Below are 15,350 nucleotides of genomic sequence, written 5' to 3' on the forward strand. Positions count from 1 at the left end.
TTCTTACTTGAGTCAATGAGCAGAAAACTATTAAACGTTTGATATCCTTTTTGATATTCCCTTCACTGTTGATTTATCTGTGAAATGAACAATTACGGAATACGATTATGGTTGTCGTGGCGATTGTAGTTGACCATGGGGAAATTTCTAATGACTAATTTACACGGAGCAACTTTCGTTGCAAAGAATAAAGCGATTTCAAAGAAAAGGTGGAAATAAAAATAGTTGTGATTGATGTTATCTAGGCTGGTGACGCGTACATAACAAAAGATAGTAATCAACGCTTACGGTAGCGAAAGTGTTAAATAATAGGAGACGACCACTCGTACATCGGTACGTACGATACCCAGTTCTCGTCGTGTAAGCAATAAATTCTCTGTGTCTCTTATCTATCTTTTTCAGCTGAACTACCATTATTATCGTGTGTTGCTACACGTCCAGACACCTGCCTCTTGTTCCTACACCAATTTTATGTATATCTGTTGGTCTCTGGCTCAATCATATACACAATTTTCAACTTATATACACAAAAGTGAAATATAAATATCGCATTCAATCTTTTAATTCGAATTTGTATCGCTGTTGAAGAAACGTTGGGTATTCTGATATTAGAAAGTCATGAAGTTTGGAAGGTTTGCATAGATTAAAGGAAATCCTGCTTGTCTCCTTTTTTTTGTTTAATTAATCAGGATAACAGATTACGTAGAATTAAATCATAATATATCGGTATCGATTAGAATAAAATTATCGTAAACAATTTAGAACTGTTCGGCTTTGTTAATTCCCAGTTACGTTTCCCTAATCCAAAATCAAATTCCAATGGAATTTCTAGCTCAGACTATTCATCCGTGATGCTATTAAAACGTCCACGTATATTATAAACCATATGTTAACCGCTTATTTGTGATTATTGAATTACCTTTTTTAATCAATTTTTATTAATTATTAACCCGATTTTAAATGCTTGGAACTACTCGTACGAAGCATATTTATAAATAAATATTTCGTGCAATGATATTTCGAGAAAATACCATCTCCAGATGCAAGTCTGTTTTATCCGCGATTCTGGCAAATGTAACTTTCAAGTACTTTATCATGTAAAGTTCGAGGTATGAAAAAATTGCGCGAGGCCACAAAATTACTTAAATAGCGGAAAGCTAGACACGAGTATTAGTAGGACGAGTTGAAGGTCTAGTAGAGTGTAGAGCCTGTTGGATGTTGGAACGTAGGAATGGGAAAAGAATGTTAATGCGAAAAAGTTATGTCCCTTTCGGTTTGCCTCTCTTTTTTCTTCTTTTTTCTTTGCGCGCGAGATTTTCTCCCATTGAAACATGCTAATTTGTATTCGCGTCCGCTGCTCTTTTATACAATTTCGCTTTTACTATTTGCTCCCGTTTGTCTGCGCATTTCCAGAACATCGAATCATCACTTAAAAAAGAATACAAGTTTTACTAGCGTATTATGGTTGCAGAGGGTTAAATCCGTCCTCGAGTGTTTTGGAAACACGAAAAACTCTCAGTACGCGGTCATGTCGTGTAAATTATCAAGGGAATAAAAATTCCGTTTATTTTGTTTATTAAGTGGAAAAAAGAAGAAGAGAGAAAGGAAAAGAGATATGGCGATCACAGTCACTGATGGTAATTGCAGAGAAAATAAATGGTAAATAAATAAGTTAATAAACGAGAGGAAAAGATTTAGCGTACGGGTGTAAGGCATCGCGCTATTTTCGAATACGTAAGGTTTGCCGATCGGCCACGAATTCTTCTACTTCTTCTTTCGTCCATCTTAATCTTTTTCTTCTTTCGACGAAATTAATTTTAGCACGGCTGTGTAGCTGCTACGGCAACGGGGGCACCGGAAACGTGTCGAACTATTTGAAATTTGTTCGGTGATGACCGCATCCTACTTTTCTACATTTCTTTTCCCTCCATACTGGACACGACTGTTGTTCATGAATGAACTTTTATCTAACGTTGTTTAAACATTCTATTAATGTTGACTGTAGGGAACGCACCAGCTTCAATTTAACGGCTAGTTTTCCGTTCGAGTCGAGTTTCTCCGAAATATCCGAAATACCAACAAATTCTTCTTGCAATAATATAATAGATGAAATAATTCAAATAAAATAGTAGAATCTAGTTTTCTGATCCTTCTTTTAGTTTTTTTCAATTTGAGCATTAGTTTCTCGTTCAAATTGAATATCTTTGAGATAAAATGTGAAATACAAGAAGATTCTTGTAATAATATAATAGATGAAATAATTCAAATAAAATAGTAGAAACTAGTTTTCTGACCTTTTTCCAGTTTCCTTAATTTGTGGATTATCTTTGAAATAAAATGTGAAATACAAGAAGATTCTTCTTACATAATAATGTAATACTCCAAACTATTGAAATTTCGTTTATTAATCTTTGTTAGTTTCTGTAATTTAATAGATTGTTTTCTTTCAGGTGGAATTTCTTTGAAATAAAATCTGAAATATCAGAAAATTCTTGTAATAATATAATAGATGAAATAATTCAAATAAAATAGTAGAATCTAGTTTTCTGATCTTTCTTTTAGTTTTTTTCAATTTGAGCATTAGTTTCTCGTTCAAATTGAATATCTTTGAGATAAAATGTGAAATACAAGAAGATTCTTGTAATAATATAATAGATGGAATAATTCAAATAAAATAGTAGAAACTAGTTTTCTGACCTTTTTCCAGTTTTCTCAATTTGAGGATTATCTTTGAAATAAAATGTGAAATACAAGAAGATTCTTCTTATATAATAATGTAATACTCCAAACTATTAAAATTTTGTTTATTAATCTTTGTTAGTTTCTGTAATTTAACAGATAATTTTCTTTCAGTTGGAATTTCTTTGAAATAAAATCTGAAATACAAAAATATTCTTCTTGTAATGATATAATACAGCAAACCAATGAAATTTGGTTTATTAATTTTGTATAGTTTCTCTGATTTAGCGACTAGTTTTCCTTCCAAGTAGAATTTTTTTTCCAATAAGATCCCAAATAAAAGCTGATTCATCTTGTAATAGTATAACACACGAAACTCTAGCCTGAAATTTAGTTTATTAATTTGTTATAATTTCCATTTTCTTCTCATTTTCAATTCATCATTTTTAATGTATCAGTTTTAATAATTTAACGACTAGATCTCCGCCCAAGTCCAATGTTCTCGAAATAAAATCCAATTCATTTTGCAGTAGTATAATATTCCTACTGAATTACAAAAGCTTTCTTCATCAATTTATTAAGGACAAATGCTTCTGGACCCCGGAACAAGAATATTCAAATTTTTCAAGTTTCCACAAAGCTTCAATTTGTTGTGAATTAGAAAAATGTTCCCATTAGAGAAATATGTCTGTGTTTTCTAATTGACAATGAAAAATGTGTAAAATATTTTAGCAAAGCAATGCTAGTTCCATTTACTAATCATCGTATGATTTGTACGCTTTTCAGAACAGGTTACAACATTTTATCGTTACTTTCGAACGTATTCGTGTTAATATTATCTGGAAAAGTGTTATTTTATAAACTGAAATAGTTAGCAATTATTCTTCGTATCACGTCAATAATATTGTTACTTATTTTTAATCGATGTCCATTTAATTTGACCCCGAGCAATGCGTGTATCCAATATATCTGTCTATCTAAAAATAATTTTTACGCTTTACGACTTCTTTATGAATTAAAGTCTACCGTTTTGCTTTACACAAGTGTCGAAAAAGCACATTTCCACGATATTCAAATCGATTTCCAAGACACATGCACAACGAGACAAGAGGAGTGATCTTTCCATCGTTTAAAAGTCTGGTCGAATTATATGGAAACATCTACCTGCATAATTTAATTGTCATACTTTCTTTTTTTAACGTAAATCTAACTTCCATTTGATTATATTTTTAAACCGAAGAAATTCCGATGTTAAAATAATTTATAAAATAGAGAAGCACACGGAAGCAGTTGAAAAACGAGGAGTACGATAACCATCTCTTGTAAAACTACTTTATTTTAATGCAAAAGTTACTCGGAATATTATACGAATAGAAGAGAATCATTCTTTCGGTTTCTTGCCAGAGACGAAAATATCAAATAGAACATTTCTAGGAACAATTTGCAAACAAATTTAAACAAAGTTGAGTCATGCTCTATCGCAGTATTTCTATGTCAGAAATTGCATTCTGCAGTGCTTTTCTTCTTTTCGTTTCTTCGTGGAAGAAAAAAAAAAGAGAAAAAGAAAAGAAACACATCGTTGGATTGGAAAGGCCAGACCAACCGATAAAGAAAAATTCGCTTTGTTAATCGGAGTGATCCAGCGCGATATTAGTTAATTGTAAATCGCGTGAGGTCAGTCGGTCGTTAATGGCATTGTGTCCGGCTGCATTGATGTTGTAATATGACATTTAATTGACAACGACTGGCCGGCGTGACCGTTTAACTTCGTTTAAAGGAACGACGATCCATAGGTTACGAGATCGTACGAGATATCTTGACTGATTCGCTCCGCTCATTATTTACCATTAAAACCGATAATCAGCAGTAAACCAAATGCTCTGTATATACTGTGATTCAGGCGCGCTCCAACCACAGCGATAACGTTATTAAACGGTCGATCGTGTAAGAAAGAATTTTTATAAAAGTTCGAACCGTTGGCAAAAAGTCGAAGGTCGCTACAAGTCTACGGTTAAAAATAATGAACGAAAAGCAATGAGATTTTATTTTCTCCAGCGCTATCCCTATTATTATCGTTATATTCGAGCTAGCTAGATATATTTTGTTGTAATTGCCATTTATATCAGATTAGTCAATAAGATTTCATTTCGCAAGCAAAACGCTCTTTTATCCTTTTCGTGTTATAATCGCCGCCTGATTTTTCGTTCGGCCGCAGAAAAGTCTTCTAACGTAGGAAACATAGGTCGCTTGAAAAATTGTATTTTGAACGGCGGATTAAAACTGTAATCTTAATTAATATTGCAGTTTATATGTAAAAGGGAAATTCGAGAAATTACAGTTAACTCTGTTATTACGTATTTTCATACGGCACGGAGTTATTAAAATTTTGACGGGATAAATATAAATTCTATGGAAACTCGCACGACAACTTTAATTTACTGTAAAAATCGTGAAACGTTCGATTGTAACACGATGGGAGCTCGAGTGGATAAAAGCAAATATCTTCGACACGTGTTATTCCCAGTTGAATCCCGGTTGTAAACCCGTTGAAGTTGCCTAAAATGTTTACATTACGTGTGGTAAGAGTTACGTCGTCGCTAAAATAACCAAGATATTTTTCAGAAGGACAAGTTTGTCCTAAATGATAAACTGTAATCCCGGTGACGAGTTACTCGAGACTTTCGTTTCTAAAAGCTCGCAGCTAAACTCGCAAATTACTCGAAGAAGAGAAAAAGAGAAAGAAGAGAAAGAAAAAAAGAAACGGACGCCCGTGAAAGATTGTGGCCAATCGTCTTAATTGCGACGAGACAGGTGTAACAATTTGGCTCGTGTGTACCCTATAGCTCGGGTCGGCGGAATAAAAATCAGCGAACCATAACGCGTCTCCTCGACAGCTACACACTGTCTTGCATATTAATATCGTCGACTATCTTTAGCCTAATCATCGCAGGTGATGAAAAATGATGTGTTCGTGTGAACGTAAAGCGGATGCGAGGATGAGCAAACAACGATGAGCAGACAGTACATCGCGCGAAAAAGCTAGAAAAGCTTTGTTATGCTGTTTGCTGGCTTATCGAGCGGATTCTTCGTTATGAATTATTAAACAGAAATGGCACGCTGACTGGAGAATCGTACGGTCTGGATCCAGCAATCGGTGAAAAACGTCTGAATCCGCAGCATGTCTATCGGCTAGTCTTTCGTCGCGATAGCGCTGCATCTCATAGCGCAAGGTAGCAAGTGGCCATTGAAGATGTTGGATAGAAGATTCCTCAGCATCCTTTCTATTCGTCGGATCTTGCTCCAATAGACCATCGACTTCTCCATTCTATGGCAAATGCTTTCGACGGAATTTCCTCGCACGATAATGTGCAACCGCACAATTGGCTGGCATATTGGTTTATGGCAAAAAGGCGTCGAGTTTCGGAAATGCGGAATTGAGAAGGTGCGTGGACACCACGCGATAAATTTCTGCGTTTCTGAAGACTAGAGATTCGTCTGGATTTCTGCGAGATCCGAAGATACAAAAGTAGTACGACGTATAAAAGTATACAGAAATATACGAAACATAGAAGTACACAGTATCCGTTAGGATATTTAGACGACGAGACAAGTTCTATTTCTTTCGTCGCGTTCAGCGAAAATTGGAACTTGCGTAAACATCGGCAGCCAACAAACAAGCGCAAGAAACCGCGCGATCTCGTCGGCTGATATATTTTTAATAATAACGTGTTCTTTTGATGTCCATCGTTCGTAGTTAGATTCCAAACCTTCTTTTGTAGCAACAGCAACTTGAACTATGAATATTGCAATTAACGTTTCTTGTCAGAATTCCGATCTCTTTATCAGCTCTATCCGAATTGGCAGTGGTAGTTTTGTAATAAATACAAATAAATAAATGTACAGGGACACTCAAATTACACTTAGAATTGATATCAAAATAGCTTCACATTTATTTAATATGTGATTTACGAGATATTCGTCGATACATATTTGCACGCGCCTCGGCGCTCTCTTTGTCTCACCATCTTCTTCACCATACAACCAACGGAACAGTTGCATTCTTCCGTTTTACGAGACGCTGTGCACGCACGTTGCAACACACTCATACTCATATATGTGTGTCACTACTACGCGGCTAATCTAGCGTAGCATAGAAAATTACACATATCTGAATAGAGAGATATGCGCGCTCCCATTCAAGTTGTCGTAATTTTTAGAATTACGCAGGTTCTCTGTTCCTTGAATTTTGACGGAAATTTTGCGATAAAAGACGTGGATTCGTCGCGTTTGTTGGAAACAAATTACAGAATTTTCTTTCCTCTCGTGTAGGTTCTCGAGGCTGCGATTTATCGGAGCATTCGTAAAACTGCTGATGATAAGAGTGAGAGGTTTTTTCAACCGGATACTTGATCGCTGTAATAAAACGCAATTTTATAGCGAGACAAATACTTTTTATCTACTTATGCATCATGTATTACGCATCAGTGTTATACTTTCACACATCGGTATCTATGACGGAATTCGTTAAATCTCTTATTTGCTTCCAAATTACCTTTTACGACGTTTCAAAATGAAACCTGTTACGCAAAATGCCGAGTAAATATTGCGACGCCAGAAATAACGATTTATCCAAAGTCGCGTTAGGCTAAAAGTATCGATGTTACACCGTAAGTCACTTTACAAAATCAGGCGGCTGATTTTCACATGCATCTCGTCGCTCGTTCGATGTTCTTCTTCATGTTCGCATTTTCATACTCCTTTCTTTTGGTTTTTTAATGCTTGTGTGTGAGTATATTGCGTCACATGTGATCTTATCGATGTGATTTATACGCCGAGATGAATCCCTTCAAAACGGAATACAAATTTCGAGCTCCGTTCAAGGGAACGCGCTTTTCATTTAACTGTTAGTCGTGTCATTTACTTAACCACAAGATTTTCGTTTCGTTTGCTCGAAAAAGAAAGCTTCGCTTCACTTCGCTTTCAGTGATGTGATATTATTACGTCGCTGTATACGTGCTATCCGCCAAAGTAAGTACTTTGCAAGTGTACAGTTTTACAAATCCGCCTGTATGGCTGTTATCCTTTAAACAAAGTACTTGTTGCGTTCTTCTGACGCCGATATTATTCCATCTTTCTTCTTCAGTTCGCTGTGAAAAGATTCAGATCCATCGGTTCTCTTATTATAAAAATATTCATCGATTATTCAAATTTTTACGTTCGTATAAGCTGTAGATATATTTAAAAAATACAGCACGACTCCTATTTGTTGTTTACGAAGATACGATACTTTTGAAACCTTTTGTCACACCAGTGATCAATGAAAATGGATGAAAAATGTCCTCTACTATCTGTTTATTATATCTTCTAATATATATATAATTTTACATATTTTGTTCAACTATCAGAACTGTAAGAATTGAAATGTCGTAGCGTAGGATCGACGAATCACTGCTGCATCATTTTTATGCGTTTCGATTTTACAAAAATATCACCAACACGATCTTACGTTAGTTGTTTCTATATGCACGCTTGTGTGAATTTGATTTGACAAATTGTTGATGTGATAAAAAGTACGCGTACGAAGAGGCAGCTGCTCGTGCGTGGAGGCTTAACCGGAACCATCGCGTTATTACGACGACCGGCGGAATATTTTCGATTATCGTAACCACGTCCTTCGAGCTAGAAACGCGAAATATCGGAATGACATCTGGCGCTGTCATAAAATACACGTTTAGTATTGATTTTCATTCGTAACGTGTCCGATCTTAAATTTAGAAATTGCACCGCCAGTTAGTATAAACGTATCGTCCCTTAATTCGGCTAACGCTGGGAAATCTGGCCGACGATCCGATCGTTTTCCTCGTTGCGTTTGCCGTGGCGCAGCTATATTTTCACGACGACCACGCTAAGCAACATTGTGCGGATAGAGCATTAATTTGTCAAAGTTGGTTACCAAAGCTAATATTTCTTCTTCAAAACGTTCTATTTATTGTCAGGCGTTTAACATCGTTGCTAATGAAAGAACAATATTGTCGAATGTAAACCTGACGAGAGCGAGATAACTGTGAACCGCAGATAGTATGGCAGTAAATTGCGTAATATTATATCTTAATATTGTCGCGAAGTTCTTGCGATTTACGAATGAAAAGAAAAAAGTAAAAAGAACACACGGTATACGTGTCAGATATACGAGAGATAGAGAGAGAGAAAAAGACATTGTTGGAAAAAATTACACTAATTAGAGTAATTGGAGAATAATTAGCTCGAGCGATTTGGTTGTTCATCGAGCCTTAATCGAACTAGTGGAACAATTAATTTAGCCTTGGGAACGAACATTTTTGTAGCACGGTTTTTCCATGAATAGTCCAATTGATCGCGTTACACGTCCACGATAAAAAACAATAAAAGTGGAGGCAGTTTGCAATTAGCCTTTGGGAAGAAACAAATATGTCTGGCGTATGGAGGCGCACGAGTATATATTTTTTTCTTCGTTACGAGTAATTTACTCGAAATCTAACGCCAGTTCCATTCGTGGAATCGTGGAAGCGGACGACTAATTATTTAAAGGTCGCCGGTTTCGAGAATCAGTCAGCGAGATTGTCACGTTCGTCGAGATTACAAACTGAAAACTGAAATTTATAACCGGCAATATCGCGCGTTAATTTGCTCAGTTGTCTTTGGTTTCGGGTCGCGCGAGTCTTTCGTTTGTTTGTTCTTCTTGCCAGATAATTGCTATTGTTTTTGCTGCTGCTTTTTTAACGTATGTTTAACGAAAAGCCTGCAGATATTTGGCCATTGCACGGTGTACGAGAGAGACGCTTGCGTGTCCCGTAAGAAACGCAACGATGATAATCGACGACAGAGATTTGCGTGAAATTTCCACGGTGAATTTGTTCTGTTGAAAAGCGACGAAGGAAAGAAGATAATCGAAAGAGGCGAACATTCCATCCGGCGTATTCGTCGGCGCTCGGTCGCCGATTATTTCGAAACAGCTGAAACGATCTCGATGATACTTTGTACAGGTGTTGTAAATACTGACGCAGCGTGATTGTAAGCCGTTGTACACAATTGGGTCATTCGATAGCGAATTAGTCATTGGGCGTAATAATTCTTTCGGCCGACTATTGTGTCGAAATTGGATATATCTGCCGTTTTACGAATCTGCCTTTCTCGCTCTGCAACGGAACGCAGTTTTCTGTAATTGTACGTTAACGCGATAGTACGATGACAAGCGTCATCGTGGTATCCTAATTTGCGACTGTATAATTCAATTTCAGCGTAATAATTAATGTCGCGTTCAATGGTAGTGAGCGACACGTGCGCTCGCGATCGAAAATTATCGTTATCTCGTCGAGTATTCCGCGATGTCTGTTCATTTTTCACGATCGACTTGCGTTTATCGATATTCAAATGAAAATCCTCGTACGAGATTTATTCGCTTTTGCTTCCCCGTAATTACCGTGCTCTATCAATTACGTCGATTTACCGTATTACAAATGCATCGGAATTATATTTAGCAGTAACGAAATAGCATATTATTGTCCGTTAACGATGACACTTTTCGCAGAAATAACGTTTCTTGCCTACCACTTCGTTCGTCTCGTTTAACTAAATTTACGTAAAAGGCGTACGAATTGCTTTCTTTAGCGATTCGATCTTTCCGTTCGGAAAATAGAAAATCCAGTATTTTCTGATTCGCACGAAGAATAATTGCCATATAATAGGCAGATCTGGCCGCCCCTGACAAAGATGATCTCTGTGAAATGTCCCAATTTCTTAGGAAACAGTGCGATCTAAATCTAATAGTTAGAAACTAGACTCGCAATGAAATCGGTATCACGAAAAGTGGTGCACGTAGAGCTTAACTTACGGCCGAATGAAAATTCAACCGATCTACGAGCACAATCTTTATCAAATTTCTACAAGTTCGTACAAACATAGTTTTCTGTTTTATCATTGTACGACAGTTACATTTACGAGGATCGACACGACGAACATTTCTATCATCGAACCGAAATTAAAAGCGTCACAGCATTCTTCCGTTTTGCCAGGAAAAGACAAAGCTGGTCGATTATCGGCCAAATATTTGTTGAGAGATATATACATCAGACTAAACAACGTTTAGCCTTTAACGTAGATTTATCTCGCTGCTCCACTTATCGCAGCAATATTTCCTCTCCGCTACAACGTCTAATAGCATGAACATCGATCGTGCACCCTTCTAACGTGAGTAGGCACGTTTCTTCCGGGCAAGATCTCCGCTTTTCTCTATCTATCAACTTCGCCTGCACTTTCGCGCTGCTGTCTCGAAAATTGGCAAATATTGCATCAGTCGCCATCCGTTTCGCAGCAGATCGAAGCTCGTTTTCCCGACGAAACGGAGTTTCACTGCCTTCGCCACCAACACGCCGACGCTTTCGCCACGCAGCTCAACTTCGCCGAATGACCGAAGGAAAGCAGAGAATTTTTCAAATAAAACACTCTGGGCAAATTGATACGCGAGGGCAAGACGAAAGAAACGACTTGCAACGGCAGAATGATAGCAGAAAAACGGCGTAGTTGGAGAAAATATGCGAGAGAGGAAGAGCAAGAGAGAGAGAGAGAGAAGGGTAGCGCGTAAATATATCGGGGCGGTGGTGCTGCGGCTGGGACGGCTAAAGCGCTCCTGCTTTCCACGTCGGCATCTATCGACCCACCCCTGGTGCTGGCGATGGCGGTGGCGGTGGCGGTGGCGGTGGCGATAGCGATGGCGATGGCGGTGGTGGCGGCGACGATGGAGCTTCCACCGCCCTGGAAACCTTCCGCACGGCACAACCGTGAGTTACAGCTGCTGATACCCGGCTAGCCGAGTACTCCAACATCTACGTATAACTAAAGATCAATAGGCGATGCATCTGACCTCTATATATTTGTGGTTCAATCGCGCTTATGCGAATAATTGAAGATTTCTCTTAGACGACACTGTAAGTGCAGAAACGAGCAAATATGTTGGTTTTTTTCTTTTTATCGTACAACGTCCTACAATGGGGACACCGTAGCGTAGAATTTAAGAGCAATTTTCATTCGTAAATAATTACCAATAGCGTTAAAAGGTACGTGCAACGTCGCAACATCCTCTGTGTAAAACAATGTAAGTTAAACGATAAAAATGCTCGAGCAGCTAAATGGATGCTAAATATCATCAGTTTTATTTATGACAGTACTTACTGGCAACATCGTATAATATACTTTTGTAAGAAAAATAAAAAGAACATGCTGAAGAAAAATATTCTTTGTTTTCTTATACAAGTTATCTAGAGATAAACGAGATTGATACGGCGTTTGCAAATTTAGATGAACGTTACACTCGGTTGTCGACCATGTCAGTGGCAAAAGTAGAAAACCTTCTGACGCGTTTGTATCTTTTTTACGCTTAAAATCTCATAACGATCGAAACAAATGAAATGTCCGGAATAATTTTAGGTCGCAGGAGCCTTCTCTCGCTCCTGCGAGACTCGATGTTTTGCACCGACAGTGTTATCTGCAAGAAGTGTCCGATTACTCGAACGAGCCACGAGAATATCGGTAACCGTGGATCGCGACCGGTTCCCATATCGAATTTCGCTGATAACTTTTTGTCGAAGATTGGACAGACGATAATTTTGGTTGGACGAACGTGGACAAACGAACGCTGTTTATTATTTTTGGAAAAAGTTCGCACCTAGCGCTGCCGACCACGCAGATCTGCCAGCGTACTACACGCCGTGGCGCGAATTTTGAAATAGTTTTCTGTATGCCTTATTTTTCGAGCGAGTTCTCGTATCTTTTTAAATTTAAATTATCTTTTTAGATCTAAATTATCTTTTTAGATTGAACTGCGACACGTAATCGCTGGTGTGTCGCGTTCTATGGTATAATTGCAAGGTGTATAACGTAGGATTGATTTAGCGCGCGGTAGCCGAAACGAATCGCCGGTTGCTAAAATCGAAGTATTCGTGTAGGCATGAATTACTAAACTGAATGTTATTGGTCTCGCGGGTGCAGTGTGTTCTAATCGGCGGAGGTTACGACCGTAGAAATTCGGCAAGCCGGATACGTTTCTACGATACGGGTGAATTGTTCACCTAATTAAAATCCTGATCGCGTTCATGCAGGTGTATTATATTTAATATGTTTCTGCTCGAGCGCGTACGTAAAATTCTCGCTGACTTTCGCAGAGTTTTATTTTCCACGAAAATGCGAAACAGATATACGTTCGTATTTGTCGAGGAAATTGGATACCTCAATTGGGACCTAATTTCCAATTTATCAATTTATCTTTAATTGCTTATTTTTATATCTAAATATCACGTTTCATGTTCTATTTTTCTACAATCCATATATCGATTTTTGCCAATACGACAGGCGGGCGAGTGTCTCAGAGATCGAACCGATCAGCTCCGCTCTTTGTGGATTTTTCAATTTCGTCGCTTGCGTACGTAATTGCTACCCAGCGTCTCGAAACACAAACGACTTATTTCTATTTTCCTCGTTACAAGCAGATAGCGCAAACGATAACAAATTTCAAGGAAAATTTTCTAAAGTAATATCCAGAGTCGTCAATTTCTTCTATATTCGTTATATCCTCTACGCTTTCAATTTTTACAAACTATGGACTTGATCGACGACGTGGCTTCCGGCAGCTCAAATGATACTTCTTCGCGTGTATAAAATACAGAATACAGCACAGTGTGTCCTAAAAAGATACTTCGTGAGAAAAGTAATAAAATGCTTGTATATTCGCTTTTTTACAACATATTACTCAACTTTTCAAATGCGCAATAATCATAACAGCGGAATATACATAGCAAACGACCATTAATACAGCTATTAATAAAAGTGGAGCGAAACCAATAACACCTTCCGTACCAATCTAACGGTAGGGAAGCTAATTATCCAAACATGAACCTACCATTTTCCATCAAACGTATCGCTCGTAACGATACAACGCAACGACGGTGTATTTGCAATGCAAGGTACCTTTGAAAATTTTCTCTCGACGAGCCAGTCGTTGAGAATCGAAGGTCGAGCCATCTTGTAAAAATTAAACCGTTTTAGAGACACGAAGGGAGTAGCAGCTGCTTCGGACGACCACACGACCGCTTCGTCTCGCCCAAAAAGACATCAACGAAGCAATTTGCTGCGATATTCCAAAGCCGAGATTGCATAATCGGTTAATTATTAAGGTATCATTGGTCGGTTCCGTGGCGGAGTTGCAGCAGGGGTACGCGGGTATCCGAACAAAATCAATAGCAGCGATGTAGCACACACGTTGATCCGGGGGCTAGGTGCGAACGTGCACGCACACGCGTGGTCGACGGGTTCCTGAGGCGGCCGTACACCGGTTTTCCTCGGTTTTCCCACAGAATCGTCTCTTCGTAGACTCGATAAGAACGAGGCGAGTGTTGGGTGACAGCGGCGCGGAAAGTACAACGGAAGAACGTGGCCGTGCCCCGCCCACCATTCCGTTCGTTCATTCATTAACTTGTTTGCTCGGCTGGCTGCTCGCTCTCTTCCTTTTTCTCCCTCTTCTTCTTTTCTTCTTTTTCGCACACGTATCTCGGCCGATGTCTCGCTTGCTCATTCGATATCGTTCGCAGCCCCGATTGCACAGCGAGTTACACCACTGCCGGCGTCTCCATCGCGGCCTCGCCGCCACTCTCGCCGAGTTCGCCTCGGTTTTAGGTCGATGAGACTGGCGGAGCGTCGTATATATACGGTTATCGTACTACGTTTCGCACCACCCTTGCACGCTCTTCCTCCGTCTGTCCGCCATTCTCCTGCTCGGCTTCCTGTTTCTTCCTTAGCTTCGCCTCTCCTTGCTGCTCCCTCTGCTCCCCTGCCTGTCCCTTCTTCATTCAACCGCCAGCCTTTCCACGTCTGCCCGTTTCCGTGTCGTCTCCTTTCGTGCATCTAGAAATGTAGAAAACAAGTATGAAAGCCGCACAGACTGGTGGAATAGCGCGGGCAACAGCGGCAGAACGTCGCTAAACTTGGATCACTGCGATCGATAACGTTGAGGACAGTTGTGAGTGACATCGGTGATACATCGGGAACGAACATCGTTCCACGGAAAGTTATGGGGGTACGAATTATTCGAGGCAGAACTAAGAGAAATGCGACGCGAACATATGAGAAAAGAGTTGCACAACGTGCTAATTAAATAAACCTGTAATAGACCTACAAAGGCCGGATTGAACGAAGGCTAAAAAGGAAACGTGCAGCTGACCTGCTGTGGAACTCTCAAGGGACACTGTAAGACGACGTCGCGTCCAGAATAGTCGTCCACGTGTTTAAATTACGCGTCTAATTTATAGTTATAGAATGAAATTGCGCGACGGCAGAAACCGCGAAGGGAAATAAGTAAAATGGGAAAAGAAAGAGAGAGAGACCCTTTCGTACGTAGGAGAGAGCCACGTTTGTTCGAGATCTCGCGCTGATTATTTCGCTCGCTGCCTGGAACAGCACGAGCAAACGATAGCATGTAACCCGTGGATATCGCTCTTTTTTAGCCATGGAAATTCCTGCGGGCAAGGTGTTAAGTGAAGTTCCAACGGAGGGTGGAGAATTGTTGCTTGGATTATGTGGAACGTAGAGTGCCGACGAGATCGTCGTATAAGTTAGGCAGCAGTGTTTAAATATAGCTGGCGAGT

The 15,350-nt window shown here is 39.1% G+C and overlaps 2 protein-coding genes across 27 annotated transcripts in view; one reads left to right on the forward strand and one right to left on the reverse strand.

Annotated features, from left to right (window-relative positions):
- LOC122571673 (guanine nucleotide-binding protein G(q) subunit alpha) overlaps nt 1–15,350 on the forward strand; it is a 61,544-nt gene that overhangs the window by 24,758 nt on the left and 21,436 nt on the right. The window lies entirely within an intron of this gene.
- Nucleotides 1–15,350, reverse strand: part of LOC122571675 — a 30,774-nt gene that overhangs the window by 9,507 nt on the left and 5,917 nt on the right. For 15 of the 18 annotated variants that reach the window (XR_006318173.1, XR_006318170.1, XR_006318168.1 and 12 more), the window contains one exon: nt 11,150–14,610. Coding sequence is in view for 4 of the 18 variants with exons in the window: in XM_043735742.1 (XP_043591677.1) it covers nt 14,552–14,610 (59 nt within the window). In the remaining 14 variants the exon portion in view is untranslated. Of the gene's footprint in view, nt 1–11,149; nt 14,611–15,350 lie in introns of those variants that run through there. The other 3 variants (XR_006318162.1, XR_006318160.1, XR_006318161.1) reach the window with 2 other exon arrangements.

Source organism: Bombus pyrosoma, linkage group LG10 (genome assembly GCF_014825855.1).
Source record: "Bombus pyrosoma isolate SC7728 linkage group LG10, ASM1482585v1, whole genome shotgun sequence".
Classification (NCBI taxonomy): domain Eukaryota; kingdom Metazoa; phylum Arthropoda; class Insecta; order Hymenoptera; family Apidae; genus Bombus; species Bombus pyrosoma.